Source organism: Ailuropoda melanoleuca, chromosome 11 (assembly GCF_002007445.2).
Source record: "Ailuropoda melanoleuca isolate Jingjing chromosome 11, ASM200744v2, whole genome shotgun sequence".
Taxonomy (NCBI): domain Eukaryota; kingdom Metazoa; phylum Chordata; class Mammalia; order Carnivora; family Ursidae; genus Ailuropoda; species Ailuropoda melanoleuca.
In genome coordinates this window covers 76,002,789-76,019,986 of record NC_048228.1, presented here as the reverse complement: position 1 = coordinate 76,019,986, position 17,198 = coordinate 76,002,789, and the positions used below count along the sequence as shown (strand labels likewise).

General features: G+C 38.1%; 1 protein-coding gene across 4 annotated transcripts in view; it reads right to left on the bottom strand.

Annotated features, from left to right (window-relative positions):
• The window catches only part of ATP8A1 (ATPase phospholipid transporting 8A1), a 225,937-nt gene that overhangs the window by 174,902 nt on the left and 33,837 nt on the right, over positions 1–17,198 (bottom strand). For 3 of the 4 annotated variants that reach the window (XM_019801970.2, XM_019801971.2, XM_019801972.2), the window contains exons 2-5: positions 14,548–14,662; positions 13,065–13,164; positions 12,034–12,132; positions 6,037–6,082 (exon numbers count right to left, since the gene is read on the bottom strand). In XM_019801970.2, coding sequence (XP_019657529.1) covers positions 6,037–6,082; positions 12,034–12,132; positions 13,065–13,164; positions 14,548–14,662 — 360 coding nt within the window. Of the gene's footprint in view, positions 1–6,036; positions 6,083–12,033; positions 12,133–13,064; positions 13,165–14,547; positions 14,663–17,198 lie in introns of those variants that run through there. The other variant, XM_034671877.1, reaches the window with a different exon arrangement.

Here is a 17,198-nt window from a genome sequence, read left to right as displayed (position 1 = left end):
GCAATCCCCTTTTCTCAAAATGCTTTTGCTCAATCCTGCTCCCAGAGTCATGAGTCATTTGCTTTTTTCTTCGCTTAATCAAACAATTCCTTGAAAGAAAGATCTCCCTCCACTGCCTCAGCAATCAATCATTCCACCATTCTTGCAACCAGGCTTTGGTCCTCACAGCTCTGCTGGGGCTCTGCAGCTTAGAGCTGGAGCTCCTGTAAAGAATCGTGACTTCTTAAATGCTGGTCAGAGTGGGTGTCCCAGTCTAATTTGGCAGCATTTGGTGCTTGACAAGATTTTCTCTCCTTTGCTGAGTCCAGTTGGATCTCTCTGCTGTGCATTTTCCTTTGCCTTCCCATCATCACTGCCGTAGCCCCCTCCCTTTGATCCAAAGTCAATCTCTCTGCTCCTCACACCGCCCCTCTCCACACAGCTGTCAAACTCTTCTTTCAAAAGTACAACTCGGAACATAGCCACACTCCTCACTAATTCTTTCCAACTTCTCCACCCTGGTTTTCAAAAGCCTCCAAAAAAGGACCCTAATTTGGCCTTTTATCCCTGCCTCCATTGCTCTGTGACAGGTATCTTCTGTTCTGGCCAAAATAGACTATTTGCTATTCCCAGGATACATCTCATGCCTTCCCACCTCCTCCTGAATCACCCACTGCTGCCATCCCGATAGCTCTGTTTACCGAAAAGCCCATTCATCCTACATGAACCTCGAAAATGACATTTTGGAATTCCTACCTCTCTCGTTTGGCCCCTACTAGTTGTTCTATCCTGCATCATGGTTTTAGTGAGCATCTTATCTCTCTGCCAGATCCTAATTTCATGGAGGACAAGAATGCAGCCTGGTTTCTTTCTGCATTTTCTGTACTGGGTCTTCCACAAGGTAGATGTTCAGTGAGGACTTGTGCAGGTTGAAATAGCTAATGCTCGGTCAGAGTCACACCTGTTCTTCCTCTTACTTTAACAACGGCCCCAGATTTCCTCAGCGGCTTTCTGCTCCTCAGCGTGCAACTTTTATTCATGGAACAAATGAAAGACAATCTGGGGTTCTATTTCCCCTCAAAAAAATGTGGGCTCTCTGCCTAGAGCTACTGTTGAAAATACCTAATCAGTTCAATTTATACAACCCTAAGATCTTTGCAATAATTTGAAAATATTAACAATCTTATAGGTGTCTGAAAACGTAATTTAGACCATACGCGTGCTGTTTTTAAGCGCAATGTTTAAGACCATGGAAACAATACTCCCTAAGGGCCATTTATAGGTAAGATGATGCCTATGGGGCAGAGCATCTGTCTAGGCCTATTGGATGGATCCGACACAGGGACCCCTCTAGGGAGACACAACGCAAACACTGGCGTTTTCAGTGGGCAGGAAACTGGTGCTGTCTTAAGTCCCTTAGCATGGAATGAACTCCTCCAGAGGGACTCGGCCTGTTAGTAGGTCGTTTCAGGCTTACCATCCGGAAACACAGTCCACCCCAGGTCAATGCCACACCTTTCTCACAAAGGGCTTTAAAGGGGAACTGGTTTCCCACAGGAGAGAGGTAACTATGGGCCCCGCAGGAAGCAGGGTGGGTATGAGAGACCACCACCTCAATCCCACTTCCGAAAAGGCTGAGGTAGCTCCCAGGCCAGAAGATACAGCTAAAGACGAGATCTGGTATTTTTAGCTACATGTCTAGGTGCTGTTGTCCTTTTCTCAATGAAAACAGAGAAAAAACAGCTTTATTAAAAACTTACTCTGATGTCTACTACATAAGAAAGCAAGGTCCGAAACAATCTAACTAGTAATTAATGGTGGTCCTCATTCAAGTATGGCATCAAATCAGGTGACTGATGGGCTGCCAGGAACCACAGGTTATCTGCCATCTATTCACACTGGTGGAATGTATACACACCAGCCTTCAGGGAAGAGATCTAAACCTGGAATTAAAAAAAAAAAAAAAAGCAAATCTATTCCCTTAGGGGGCATATTTAATTTTAATTTTTAAGATCCTAAATATCTTTTTTAGTCCGCACTTGAGCCCCATCTTTTCCCAGGCCTCTGTACTGTGATTTTATGTGAAACTACCATTCCACCTGAAATATTGGCACACTCGCCATAATAGCACACTTCATGAAAAAAATATAAACATATGCTTACAATTTAAAAAGAGAACTAGCTCGGGGTGCCTGGGTGGCACAGCGGTTAAGCGTCTGCCTTCGGCTCAGGGCGTGATCCCGGTGTTCTGGGATCGAGCCCCACATCAGGCTCCTCTGCTATGAGCCTGCTTCTTCCTCTCCCACTCCCCCTGCTTGTGTTCCCTCTCTCGCTGGCTGTCTCTATCTCTGTCAAATAAATAAATAAAATCTTAAAAAAAATAATAAAAAAATAAAAAGAGAACTAGCTCAACCACTATCACAAATTCAGAGATTGTCTTCAATTTACCTATTATAATGCTAATAATGAATTTACAATTTACAAGTTCCTGCAGAGCTAAATTTGGCAAAACAACCCAGATGAGGGAGAACGGGGATAGACTGCCCCCAGTGTGTGTGTGTGTGTAGACACATGGAGAAAGGCATATCAAATACTCTGAGTTCAAATATTGAGGAAGAAATCTGAGAAAATGAAGGTAAGTTGAGATGCAAAGAAAACCAGGACATTCTGAATTTGGCAGTGGTCTGGAGCTTTGGGTGATGGAAGTGATAAGTGGACACAGTACCACGTTCATAGGCGGCAAAGCGATGAAATGATGACTTCAACAGAGAAGGTAGAGAGACAGCAAAAGCTTCCAGCACATTAGCATTTTATCAGTGCTACAAAACAGTCTCGGACACAGTGTTTTGAAAACACTGCCTTTGGTCTTGCTTACACCCCAGATAATGAATTTTCAAGAAGGCTCCTTTCGTTTCTAGTCTCTTCTTGCTTTTTTGTCTGTACTCAAGTATCTATATGGAGAGTGGTTCATTCACGCATACAGGCCTCTGGACTAAGAGTTATGGGGAATACAAAAATGAGGAAGAAGGTGCACCTACCTAGTACATGCAAACCATCATGTAAGAAAAACATGGGAGCCCCGAGAAGTAATCACAGTTCATTGGGAGGAGTGAACCACAGTACTCAAAGACATACTCCCTAGGCTTCTGACCATCAATTTATTCTGCTCTCCCTCAGCAGGTAGGTCCTCAGAGAGCACTAAACATTTTCCATTTACCAGCCCACTGAACCATCTACATAAGCAACTTCTATATCTCTAGGACAAGAAATGACTTGTTCCCATAAGTATTGATGATAGGCTCAAAATGTGAAATTTATGAAGTTGTGAGTTAGGTCCCAAATCCATAATTTAATCCTGGTTGGATTCATTAGTTCATGAAAATGAGGCATCAGATAGTCTACAGTCAAATGGTTGAAAATGTTGTAAATGAAATTATGGATTTATATTTTTGGAGTCATTAGGGAATGACAGAAAAAAGTCACTCTAGTGCTTTGATGTAAAATAAGGAGACAAAATACTCATTTCTGTAAGAAAAGAGGATTAATATTTGAATCTGACAGAAAGGTATCCTTTCACATATTACATGATCTTGGTAAACATTTATAAAATGAAAATTTAAGTTAAATACTTCAAATGCCTGTCAAAAATTAATTATCTGTCAAAAATTAATTATCTGTCAAAAATATCCCCCCTTCCCACTCCTACACCCATTCTCGCCTCAATTCAGGAAAGCAAATTGAATTTCATTCTGGTCTAATGACAACAGATGGCTTTCATATTAAGCAATTTCGGTTATCTGACAGCAAACAGTACCCTACTCAAACATTTCTGTTATCTCCTATTAACTGCAAAACAAAAAGACAACTGACATTCAACGAGGCAAAGAAAAAAAATACTATTCCCTCAGAAAATAAACTTAAGTATCAAACTAAAAGTCAGAATTTCTTGGATATAGAATTCTCAAGTTTTCTGCTGTTAAAATGCTTTTTATAGCTATTAAGCCCTGATGTTTTATTTTTGACCTGAGTTTTATATACACTATAGCAGCTTGCCCTCTCTCTTGCCTGTTCTTCATTTTTAGCCATACAGCTAATCTTGTTAATCCAGGATAAACAGATGAACCAAGAATGATAACCAAGAAAGAATATTTTCTCTAAATAGGAGACAAAAGTGATTATTTTGGGAAGTAGGTAAGTACCCAGAAAATTGGAGAACCCATCGTACAAGGTATAGTAGACTAAAATCATAGCTTACGACGGTTGCTCTTTAATCGTACCATATGGATTTCTTGGGCTAAGGCTCGAAGATAAATAACTGCTAGTCCCTGAAAATAGCTCTTGTAGATAGCTACAAGATACGTTGTGTATTGGAAAAAGTTACATATTTTTGGTTCAAAAGCTGTGACTGAATATCCTAAGCAACATGGTAACAAATGCAAATATATTTTTGCATATTGTCCAAAATACCAGTACCAGCAACATCTGGATTTTTTCCACTTTCAATTCCTATGGTTGTCTCTTCCCACCCAAATTCCTAGAGTTCTTTAGTCCCCAGGCTACTAATAGCTTCTTACTCTATTCTGTTTTCTGTTCTCCAACTTCAATCTGGATGGTCACCCTGTTTCTCTTTGGCTTGTAAGCCTTCAACAGCTACTCAGTATACTCAAGAAAAGTTGGAATCTCCTTGGGTTGGCACTCAGGCCCTGGAAAATCTGACCCTGGCATTCCTTTTTAATCATGTGTTTGCTTCCCTTTGACATGAATCTTCTTTCTTCATCTGACACTGTGGTAATGGTTCAACAAAGCAATCCAGCAGCCTTCTTCATCTCTGTTCAAGATAACCTCTCTTCCCTCTTTCTCACTCAACACACATGTAATGCCTTCCCATTTGAACACCTCTGCTCATTCAAAGTGTTCCCTAAGACTCAAGATTGACCTCAAATTACCTCACAATTTCCTCTCCTTCTTTTAGATCTATGTAGGGCTTACCACAGGGACCATGATTTGCCACAAAAATCTACAGAGACATTGAGATCATGTAATCCAAACCTTCCGTTTTGATGCACACATGATCATATCTTACCCTTGTGCATTTATATAGTTCCCATCTTATGCTTTCTCACATGTTCCATAACAAATAATATAATCTCTCAGAAATTATTTTGTTAATTTATTAGGTGATACCATAATAAATGCACCTTCCTCAAATGTATCAAAAATCAGCAGATAATCCTTTTAGTGGAAGGCATGAGCAGATGTCCCTTTGGAAGAATAACAGGGTATCTGGCAGGGCTGCATAAAAATCACAGCAGTATAAAAATACTGTTTTTAATCACCAGCTAATTTTGGCAGACATGGCTGATCCTTATCCCATCAGGGAACTTCAGCGAGAGATGAGATTCTCAGATGGGGCAAGCTCAGGGATGGGATTAGATGTCTATTTCACATGTTCCTGTGTATTTCCTTTTTTAATCTAAGAGCATTATGGTCTATTTATGGTCTTGAGTTAAAGGTCATTTTGGTTTTTGCTGTGTCAAAAAGAGAACGACAACAAAAGAGCCATGTCAAAATGCCACGGGCTTCCTAGAAGCTGGACTGGTTTTTGTTTTATTTATTTCTGGACATATATCATCTGCATGTACAGGATAACACAAAGTACTTCCCACATGCCTTTTAACAAGTAACATCACATCTGACTGTTTTCTATAAATCTTACCTAGAGTAACATCTATTGATCACCAACAAAACATGGACATTTTGCAGCATGTAACATGTCAAAACAACTGCTGATTTCATGGACACGATTTTGGAATACATTGCTATGAGGCACTTAAGTGTATTAAAATGTTATCTTCCAAAAGTATTACCACTGTAAATCACTCTAATGTGAATTTAAGTGCCATGCTAATAAATGCTACAAAAGAAAAAGTCTACCCTGGAACAAAAACTTAAGAGATACACAGTATTTTCAATTGGATTACATTTAATTGAAGTGATTTGTACATATTACTGTGAGTATATTCGACAGAAAAGAGAAATAAAATGTAAAAATCCTACCTTGTGTCTGTTTCTTGTTCACTGCATTATCAGCTTTATGTCGTTTCTAAAAGTTTAAAAGCAAAAACAAAAACCGTGAAAAAGTGGATGAGATTAATAAAAACAAAGTAGCATCTACAAACAAAAAAGATTTCTTTTAACTTATGTTTCTCAAGGCTTTTATCCTTTTATACCAATATCAATTTTATAAGCATGCTGGGGTGTGGTCATAAGACAAATCGGAGGGTAGGTGGGAATTTTAAAATTGAAAACACAATCTAGAGCATCTTCATACAATACTTCTCTTCTGGGAGCACAGCTGCGCAGTCCTCGGAAGGACTGTACATTATTATATAGTTAAGATTGAAATTTTTATGTAATAGAAAAGGCTGATTTAGCTTTTGCTTAAATAATTCGCTTAAAAAAGACTGCCCAAGAGAATTATCTGTAATAACTACCGTTTAATAGTGGTACTGAAATATTTTCAGCATCTTATGAAATTCATTATCTAATTAGGCTGAGTTCATCCTCCATAATTTAATGATATGTTGATGTCTGTCAATGACTAGAACCAAACATATACCATTTGCATAAAGCCTTTACCATCCACTGCTTCTCAATGGTCCCTTCTCCCCATCATGAGCCACTGAATCACATGATCCTATTCTCCTTCCTCCCAAAAGCACCAAAAAAATTTAAATGCTAAACAGGTGAGTTAGCCTAAGTCTAGGTGGGTGAGTTTGAAGAGTCACATAAGCCAGGGTTTTAGAGCAGAGAGTAAGAAATGAGAGGTCAGAGGAAAGGTGAGAATTTGAGTGGCCAGGGAAAGCTATCTTGTCTACAGTTCAACTAGAGGTTTTCCCTGGCTTCTGTCCAAACTTACAGTGTCAAGTGTAACACATCAGCCTCTGTTGACGTTGCAGAAGAGTGCTGAGTATAACTAACTGAGCTCAAAAATTCTTTCGTTAAAGCTCAAGGCCAGATTTAGCTCCGTAGACCTGACCATAAGGTGGGTTGGAATGAGTGTGAAACAAAGGTGTTCCTAATTTTTCCATTTGAGAAGAAATATGGTTTTTAGAATCACAGTGCAAATACGACCATTCTCTCCAAGGGAAAAGGCCAGAGTTGTGGATTAGCACTCCTCCCCAAACAGCAACACTCAGGAGGAGCGTCCTAATAGCTGGCAGCGTGAACTCAGCTCCCACAAACAATCAGCCACTGAACAGCACAAAATACAAATACAGCATTCAAAACGCCTCTGTGGAAGGCTTGCAGAAAATAATTCTTGCCACATCCATATGCAGGAACACACTACAATTCTTTTTCAGAGCACAAAACACTCACTAATAAAACTGTAAAAGTGTAGACTTCCATTAGGCAAATTACTGCTTCCAAAAGTAAGCTTATGGTTTTCCAGCGAATATTCTTAAATGAATTTTTAAATGTGTAGTATCTGTAGAGAATATTTTATAACTGATGAAACTCTCAAATACTTACTCTTTTTTATTGTTCATAAAGATCTTAAGAAAATTAGAAAGTAACTCAAAATAAATTTTGGTCCACAATAATGGTCCAAAGCAAATTTAGATATTTGAAGGAGGTGCAAATATTTCCAAAACAATGCACATCTATCACAGACAATAGTTAGACTTCCAACTGAAGGAGACAAATAAAAACTAATTAATGAAACATTCCACTTAAACAGGAAATTTAATCTTAGTGAAACCTAAGGAGACCCTGAACATTACTTTCTATCTACAGAGAATTCTTGTACAGGAGCCTCTCTTTCCTTGGCCTTCCTGCCACAGAATAAATTAGGTTGCTTGTCAAGAAACAATTGTGTTGAATATAAGGATCCATCCAGATAGGCAGATTCTAATCTTATAACCATTAAAAAAAAAAAAAAAGCATCTCTGGATCCCAAACAGATTATTATTCCTTCTAAAATGAACAGTTCAGAAAACATTAATACAGCTATTCCATGAGTTCAAATACCTCCACTGTCCTATAGTGAGAATTCATTTCATATCACTGAGGGCTAATGAATTAGTTAGTATTATCAATATTTAATTGACAGTGCACCAGTTAACTATACTGTATAAATAGCACCATGAACTTTAGAATACTTAAGTAATGTTGACCACTCCCTCCTGGGAACCCTTCCCCCACACTTCCTAAGCATTTCTTATCTTATCATTGCCCAGGTGTTCCACCTGTACCTTGGTCGCTTCTTCGTCTCCTATCTTGTTATACAGTGATGGAATTCCTCAAGGCTTACTCCCCAGCCCTCTTGGCTTCTTACTCTATACTTTTCCCAGCTCAGCTCATCCATAACTACAGTTTCAATTGTAACTGACACATAAATACACACCAGCCAAGACTCTCATCTGAGCTCCAGTTATATCCCGTAGCCTCCCTGACATCTCCCTCTGGCAGTCTCAAAGGCATCCCCAGCTGTGTCCATAAGGCAATCTAGGACTTTAACCCCCAAGCCTTGGTCCTTGTTCGCAGACATGGAACCATATACCATCCACTGGCTCAAACCAGGAACTTGATAGTCATGCTTAGCTGCTGCTTCTCCCTCTCACTCCCATCCAATCCTTCTTCATTCAGTAATGTTTCCAAAACATCATGAGCCAGGCCCCATTACTACTGGTAAAGAGTGGAAACTCTTGTTCTTTATGGAACGCACATTCTAGTGGTTGGAGAGAGAATGTGAACAAAGTTAAGTAGTGTATGGAGCATACTGGATGCTGAAAAGTCTTGTCAACTCTGCTTCTATAAAGATACTGACTTCATTTTTCTATATTGCTTTATCTGCAATGCCACCTGGTCTAAGATTTCTTCATTTTCTTTTTCTACCAGCCACTAGAATATTCTAGTATTCTACCTAAATCCTGTTTCCTTCCAATCCATTTTCTGTATTTTAGTCAAAAGGATATTTGGATGATGATAATACAGTTAACGTTTTTTCATCACTTACTAGAAGTAGGTACTGTTCTAAGGACTTCAGTACATCATTTAATTTTTACAATAGCTGGTGTGGTTACTTGATTTATGTCTGTCTCCTCCACTAGACTGAAAGTTGCATCCTGGCTACTCTTCCTCACTAACCTCTTCCAAGTACTTGGTTTCTGAACACTGGAGACTTTAAAAAATTATCTGTTTTATAAAGAATAAAGCTTATCAGAGTTTAAATTAACAAGTGTATAGCAAAGAAGGCATGTTTTACGTGGTGAATATTATCTATTTAACAACCAATCTTGACCCTTACCATAAGAATCGGCATCTGACAAGATGCAGCTTTTTTTTTTTTTAAACTAAAAGTTCTCCACCAATTTTAGAGCATTTTCAAGTAAGTTTTTATGTCATTTGCTACTTGCACGTTAAAAACAGGAAATTGTATTATGTTAAGCTATGCAAAACATCAAGAGTTAGAATGCACTGGATGGGGGTAAGTCTTAGGTGTCTCCCCTGGAGGCAACTCTTACTGTTTTATTGTCAATGTTCAATGAATATAAAAGAAGGTTTACTGGAATGTAAGCTGTGTTTTATTTTAGTGGAAGATGTAACTAGTCTTCACAAATATCTCGTTTTCTATTATTTTCGTGGGCACCGAGATTAACTTCCTTTTTGTCTCGTCACTAGTTCTAATATTAGGCTGTTAAGTAGAGGTGATGTGCTCCACTTCTGGGCCAGAAACTTCTGGAGCTCCGTCTCTTTTCCTCTGCTCTGGTGACCACCAATGCTCCACACAGCAGACTCGATTCAGCCGCGTCCCTGAGTGACTACACGAGCAGTGGTGCCTGCTGCCCATCCTTCCTCTAAGATAAAAACCTGCAGTGTCTTTGAGGATGTGAAAAACAAACTGAGGTTTAAGCCACTACCATTTGGGACATGATTATTACCGCAGCAAAAGTCGAACACATCCTAATACATATGCTAGTGAATTCTTGGCACCTAAGTACTGCTTCATGTATTTTGTTGAATGAATGAACAAATAGATGTATTATTATAATTACTGATAAAGATGCTCTCTGGGCAATCATCTGAACTATTTGATTTTTTCCTTTTCTAGGGAGTAAGTTTTCAAACTTTCTATCACCTATAAGTTGATACAAATGTCTTGTTAAACCATTCTTAAGTACCTATTTTGTCAATTTCTTAACAATGATTTTTATTAGAAAAGTACTCCACATAATACTATTATCTCACCCAACTATTATTACATCCTCCAGGAAGTGCCTGATAAGCTCTTTTCTAAAAGTACTCAATAATTACATTGTGCCAATAAGAGTTCTGTTAAAACAAAACAAAACAAACAAACAAACAAAAAAACCCCACCCTCTTGGGTATCATTTTATATACCATTTATTTTCATAGAGAGGGGAACTAAAAACCATAGCTAGGGAGCTTATAGTTTTGTTAGGGAAGAAGAAAAAAGGACAGGCAGCTTAGAGCAGTGATAATAACATGGAGCTTTGGAACCAAACTGCCTTATTTTGAATTCTGACAGTCCCAATTATTAACTGTCTGACCCTGGGCAAGTAACCTTGCTTCTCTGTGCCTCCTCTCCCTTATCTGTAAAATGCGAATAATACCAATAATCCTTTAAAGAGTGGCTATAGAATTAATACATGTGAAGGATATAAAACAAGTACATGGATCCCAGAGACTCACTAGATGTGATCAATTCCTTTGTCGGTGACTTGCCACAATACAGAAAAAGAGCGCTGGATGAGAAAGAATCTGATCCCAACCATTTCTTGGACAAGTTTCATGACCTCTCTCTAAGCCCTAGCTTCCTTACCTTTAAAATGGGATTAATATCCAGCTTGTAAAGTTATTGAAGAAATTCAATGGGAAAAACATTTGCAAAAACAACAGCACGAAGTGTAGTAAATAACACACGCTTAATCAAAACTACGGCAAAGAAAGAAAAGGGAGTACGCAAGGCAAAGAAAGAGACAAATTATACTGAAGACCAGTCCTTATGGATTGCTAGATCCAAGTACAATTTAAAGGATGGTAAGTCTGTGTGGAACAATATAGGTATAAAGAGAGTCCCCTAAATTTTCAGCTTGTGGTCCCCATCAAGCGTGTCATTTCCAATCAAGAGAACTGTGATGTTTTACACACACGCACACAGACATACAACTTGTGTCTGTACTCTTACACACTTGGATGTTTTTGAGACTGATGATTTAAATGGACACTTGACCCGTTTCAATTTGATTCTCTACAAAAATAATATAAATGTTTGGGCAAGTTTAAATTGGAGCTTTCTAAAGAATGTCTCAGGCTTTCCTCGCCTTACCATCTGACTTGCCTAAGGCTCAACAGAAGGTCATTTCAGATAGGTCAAGTATTTAAAGAGCATAGGAAAAAAAACTGACTTCTTCAACTAAGGCAGTTAAAGTAACAGTAAAAGAGAGGAAAAGAAAAGTCTGAATTTATTTTGGGGAACTTATTTTATGAACAGGAAACTGACTTCCCCTTTCCTCAGCTACTACAGAATAATAAAAATAGCAAATGTCATAACTTTCAATAAAATAAAAGGAAGCTTAGAACAACTAAAGATGAAAAAGGAATTAAAAGTATTTAATAAAGTGAAAATTGTGCATATGAATTAAAAATAAAACATACATTAAAAGACCCTTTACATTGAGTTAATTTGGAGGTTATTGTGTTTAACCTGAAATAATGTTCAAATTGAAAATTGGGGATGACTGAAAATAATGTTCAAATATAGGTTTCTCTCCAAGCCAATTAAAAATTAAAAATTTAATTTCTTTCATTACTAAATTACAAATGTAGAGAACACTCCAACAAGCATTCTGTCACAGTAATCCCATAGAATCTAAGAGGAATGGACTCCAGAGCACATTCTATACATTTTTAAGTTGAATGGGCATTTTAAAAAGCTTGTGTCAAGAATTAAACTTAAAGAGATACTATTATTTTAAAACATGCATATAAAATAAGTCACATTTACTTATGAAAAAATTAAATACTTACAATATCTTCTATGATCTCTTTGACAGCTGCCACAGCTAAAATAAATAAGAGAGGAACCAGTGTGGTGTAGCGACCTGTTGGTGATACATCAGGTATTTGCTATTTGCGGGGGGAAAAAAAAGAAATCCAGTAAGAATTAGCAAGTTTATAATATGTTTAAAAACAACCAAGTCTTAGTGCTGTTAAAATACGCTTCAGTGATGTTACTACTGTGGCAGACTAATACTGAGGGAGGCAATTTGCTCATATCTAGTAAGTGGCTGGAAGAGCATGTTAGCTGGCTTCATGACAAGCTATTGTGTGCAGGACTAACACCTGCAAAGGGGAGTTAGTTAAACACCATATAATCATTAAAAAGGATATTCTAAAAACACACTGAATCACATGGGAAAATATCCACACATTATCACAAGGTTAAAGCAGAATATAAAACATATGTATTCTATGATCTTCTTTTTGGAAGTTAAATCAATAAACAATACAGGGGGAGAGAGGGGAAAGACCAGGAAGCTATACACCCTAATGTTAAGAGAGTTACCTCTGAGTGGCAGAAAAATTATAGTTTTAATTTTTTTCTTTATGCTTTGTTGTGTTTTCTAATTATTTTTTACAATGAATGTATTTTTTTTAATAAAATGAAACTTTTTATTCCTGATTACTACTAACTCAAATACAGAAAGAAACAAGTTTTAAAATGGAAATTCTTATACCCTAAGGTTCAGAATTGACTGTTACTGTCACTACAGTAAATTAGTATTTAATTAATATTGAAGAAAAAGTTCCATCCCCCTTCACCATCAAATTTCTTCCCCGCCATATCAAATTTACAGAATGTTTAAAATAAGCTGATAAAAATGAATCAAAGGTCAGTGGAATTCTGACACTGCTTGCAGCAGGAGCTGGAAATGTCCACCCAAACCAGCTTGTCTATGTTTAGATAAGCTTCGGAAGATCGGTCGTGGGTTTAACAAAAACATTTATTAATATCTGAACATTTGACTTTGAACTTAAGTTTTACAACGTGACTTTACCTGAAGCAGTGCAATAAAGAGAAAAAATGAGTTAGCAGCTCTTCTGAACTGAGAGTAGAGAAATCTTGGAAGGAATGTGATTATGTTGTATTTAGCAGTGCTAGAAAACAAAAAGTAGCATAAAACTTAATTACTCCATAATTAACACCCACATTCACAAAATTCTACTATCATCACATAAAAAATTAGACAAACATTTTCCCTCTGTTTCAAATTGGGAGAATATTGCAAATGGTCATTAACCTAAATGAAAATGAGTGAAAAGAATTGTCGAATCTAATAGAGTTTAATATTTTGCACAATAGCTTTTGTTCTCTTTGGCCAATCATCCTTTTTTTAACGTACTAGGAGTAGCTTACAAAGAAGAGCAACTTTAGTTAGGATAGTATATAATACCTTAATAAAGAAAACCTTACAAAAATAAAATTGAATTTGAGCAAGACCAGAAACTTTAAACAGAGATGCCTTCACTGGATAATTTCAGAAAAAGGGGAAGTTTTCTAGGATTCTGGTCAAATTTTCTTCATTGTCCCTCTCGGAACTTGGCTAGGACTCCACACTGAGCACACCAGCTATGCCCACAATCAGTAAGATATCATCACTTAGGTCTTGAAAACATCCAATCTTCTTCTTGTTATTTCAATAGAAAGAAGATTACATGAATTGATAATTGTGAAGCTGGTTGATGGGTACAACCAGGTTCGTTGTGCTATTTAATGTTTAATGTTTTCCACAATAAAAAGCTTCAAAAAATCAAAAAAATAGGAGATTACAGGAACGCATCCCACATTCCCCAAACTGAGAAAGTTACTCTAGAATTTGAAGTTGCAAATATTAATTTTAAACGGGCATTTCTCAAATCCAGGAATTATGCCACTGGAGAAACACTGGGCTAGCATAAGGGGTAAAGGGGTGTTCATGTTCACTCCATTCCAAAGTCCACTTACTGAACAGTGCTTACAACAGTGTTACTTTTTATACTGTTGTTGGAAGGAAAATGTAACAGTGAAGTAATTCTCACAGCCCTCCATTCCTCAACACCATAACTAAATTTCACAACTATCAAAAGCCAATATTTAAAGACTATCTAACAAAAAGGAGTTCTTGGTGAAGAACTGCAAAGACCTCTTCTAAAATGTTAAAACTTGTTGCCAAAAACAATAATTCATCACTCTATTAACAGGCTTGAGAAAAGGTCTTTATCCATAAGCAGCTTTTGCTATTCAGGCACTATATATAGAATTGGTAGAGTATGGCTGTTTATCCTTTCTGTTTATCCAGATTCTTACTGACATCTCCTTAATGGCTAAAAGATGGAGAAAACAGCCAATTCACACTGCCTCCAGTGAGCTCTCAGATAGTAACTGATTTAACTGAAAGCTCTCTCTATAAGCCTTTTTGTTTTGGCCAGAGAGGGGAGATGGCCCCTCTACTGGGTTCTGCTGTGACAGCTGGTCCCACAGAGATCTCTGGTAGTTCCTACCTGACATGATTATTGCAGAATTTTGTCAGCTGGGGCTGGTTGATGAATATAGTCCGTACTTCCTCCTGGTCAGCCAGTGAAGTCTTCTCTGAGACATCATCGGTCTTCTCATAACCTTAAAGAGAAAGAGTCTTCTTATTCAGTAAGAAATGTTTCATGTTGGGATACCTGGGTGGCTCAGTTGGTTAAGCATCTGCCTTCAGCTTGGGTTGTGGTCCTGGTGTCCTGGGATGGAGTCCTGCGCCAAGTTCTCTGCTCAGTGGGGAGCCTGTTTCTCCCTCTCCCACTCCCCCTGCTTGTGCTTTCTCTCTCTCTCTCTCTCTCAAATAAATAAATAAAATCTTAAAAAAAAGAAATGTTTCATGTTATTAACCGGACAAAAACATACTTCATAACTACTTGAGATTCTGAAATATGTTAAAAGCTACATGCTTCCCCCTGATTCATCTTCTTGTTGTTTTTTTTTTTTTAAGATTTTATTTATTTATTTTACAGAGATAGAGACAGCCAGTGAGAGAGGGAACACAAGCAGGGGGAGTGAGAGAGGAAGAAGCAGGCTCATAGCGGAGGAGCCTGATGTGGGGCTCGATCCCAGAACGCCGGGATCATGCCCTGAGACGAAGGCAGATGCTTAACCTCTGTGCCACCCAGGTGCCCCATCTTCTTGTTTTTTTATAATAAAAAAAGGAAAATCCCCACATCTCATATTTCTACTAAATTTGAAAGGCAGTATTTAATAGTCATGTAAAAACTGACCATTTCAAAAACAGTAACATCATTTTGCAGTTTTTACTCATCATTCCCCCATAAATGTTCAACTTATTTCCTTCCGTTATGTGAGAATACATCTAAAAGTAACAAAAAAATTTAAACTAGTTTCCACCGTAGTTTTACACAAAAACTAATAAGAGAAGGGTAATTTAAAATATATTTTTAAAACTTAAGATTACATATTTAATACCTTTCTTATTTTTCTTCTTTTTGGTGAAGACAGAAAAAAAGAGAAAAAAAGATGAACGTTAAGGTTTAAATAGGCAAACACCATGCTGTGGTATGACCACAACTCACTGTGATCATCTTAATCTTTCCACTAACGACAATTTATGTTCACAATGAGTTTTAAATTTCTTGAGACCATTGCAAGTCATCTCGGGATCATTCTAACAATGCGACAGATTCAGGCAATTTCAATGGGGTAACATCTTGTCACCATATTGACAACACTTTTCAAAAACACATACAAGTTCCAGAAGAATGGGAAAAAAATGTAAACTGCTTATTTTACTGTCTAGTGAGATTTAAATGAGACTAGATTAAATCAGTCCTTACTCCTTTCCTAGAAAGGGCCACCAACAGTACTCTCTATTAGATGCCCGTTTTTCTTTTCTTATCTAGCCAACTCGTCCCATAAAACCTGCTGACCTATTGAACATTTCTTCTGAAGTAGTCTACAGTGCTAAGTCAGTGATCCTTCTCTGTATGCCCACAGCCCTCTGCACTTCCCCGTCGCCCCAGCAAAACACTTATCAGAAGGTTTTGTTGCTGCCTGCTCAGGAGTCTGCCTCTCTCTACCAGAGTGGGAACTCCCTGAGGCCATAGATGCATGTTACTCATCTTCCTAACACCGTACCAACAAACAGCAGGCACTCAATAAATGTTTGCTGAATAAATATCAAATGACAAAGGACTGGTTATTTGGCCATTTTTTTTCTTTTCCTGCAGGCAAGTAAATTTTTCTCCACCCATTGATAAGGACAGTCATGACAGCCAAGTGCTGGTAACAAACTGTACAGGGAAAGCTTGTCTCGGGTTTTGTTGCTATATGAAACCAGAAAATCATTTCGGCTTTCTACAAAGGTGGGGAACATGAGTATGGGGACCAGTGTAGTGCGTGCAGGGGAATTCACAGAGGGCAACAAAGGGCTAGGTAAAGACAGGTAAGATGTGCTGAAAAGCACACAGGCCAGATCTCAGGAGACCTCTCACGCTTGTGCAGGAGTCTGGAATGTACACTGTGGTTGGCAGCGAGCCACTGAACGCTTTCCAAGTCGAGAGGTGCAGAGTGAGAACGGTCGCTCCGGAGGCCACATGGCTCCAAATTAAGTACTGTCATAACCATTTTACTGTTTTAGACACATTAGCAGCTTTGCCTATGGTCACATGGTGAATAATTATCTTCCACTACACCATGTTTTAGATACAAACTTCCCCCCTACTTTTAAATAATCAAAATTTTATATATGGATTGCTATAGACCAGACGTTTGTGTCTTCCCCAAATTCATATGTAACATGTAATCCCCAAACTGGTGGTATTAGGAGGTAGGGCATTTGGAAGGGGATTAGGTCATGAAGGTGGAGCCCTCATAAATGGGACCAGTGCCCTTACCAAAGAGACCATAGAGAGATCCCTTGTCCCTTTCACCATGTGAGGACACGTGAGAAGATGGTCAATAACCAGGAAGTGGGGCCTCACCAGACAGTGAATCTGCTTGTGCCCTGATCCTGGACCTCCCAGGTTCCAGAACTGTGAGTAATACATCTCTGCTGTTCATAAGCCACCCAGTCTACGGTATTGTTCCAGCAGCCTGAACGGACTAAGACATGGGACCATCAAGTAGAGGGATGTAAATTTTTTTTAAAAAATCTTAA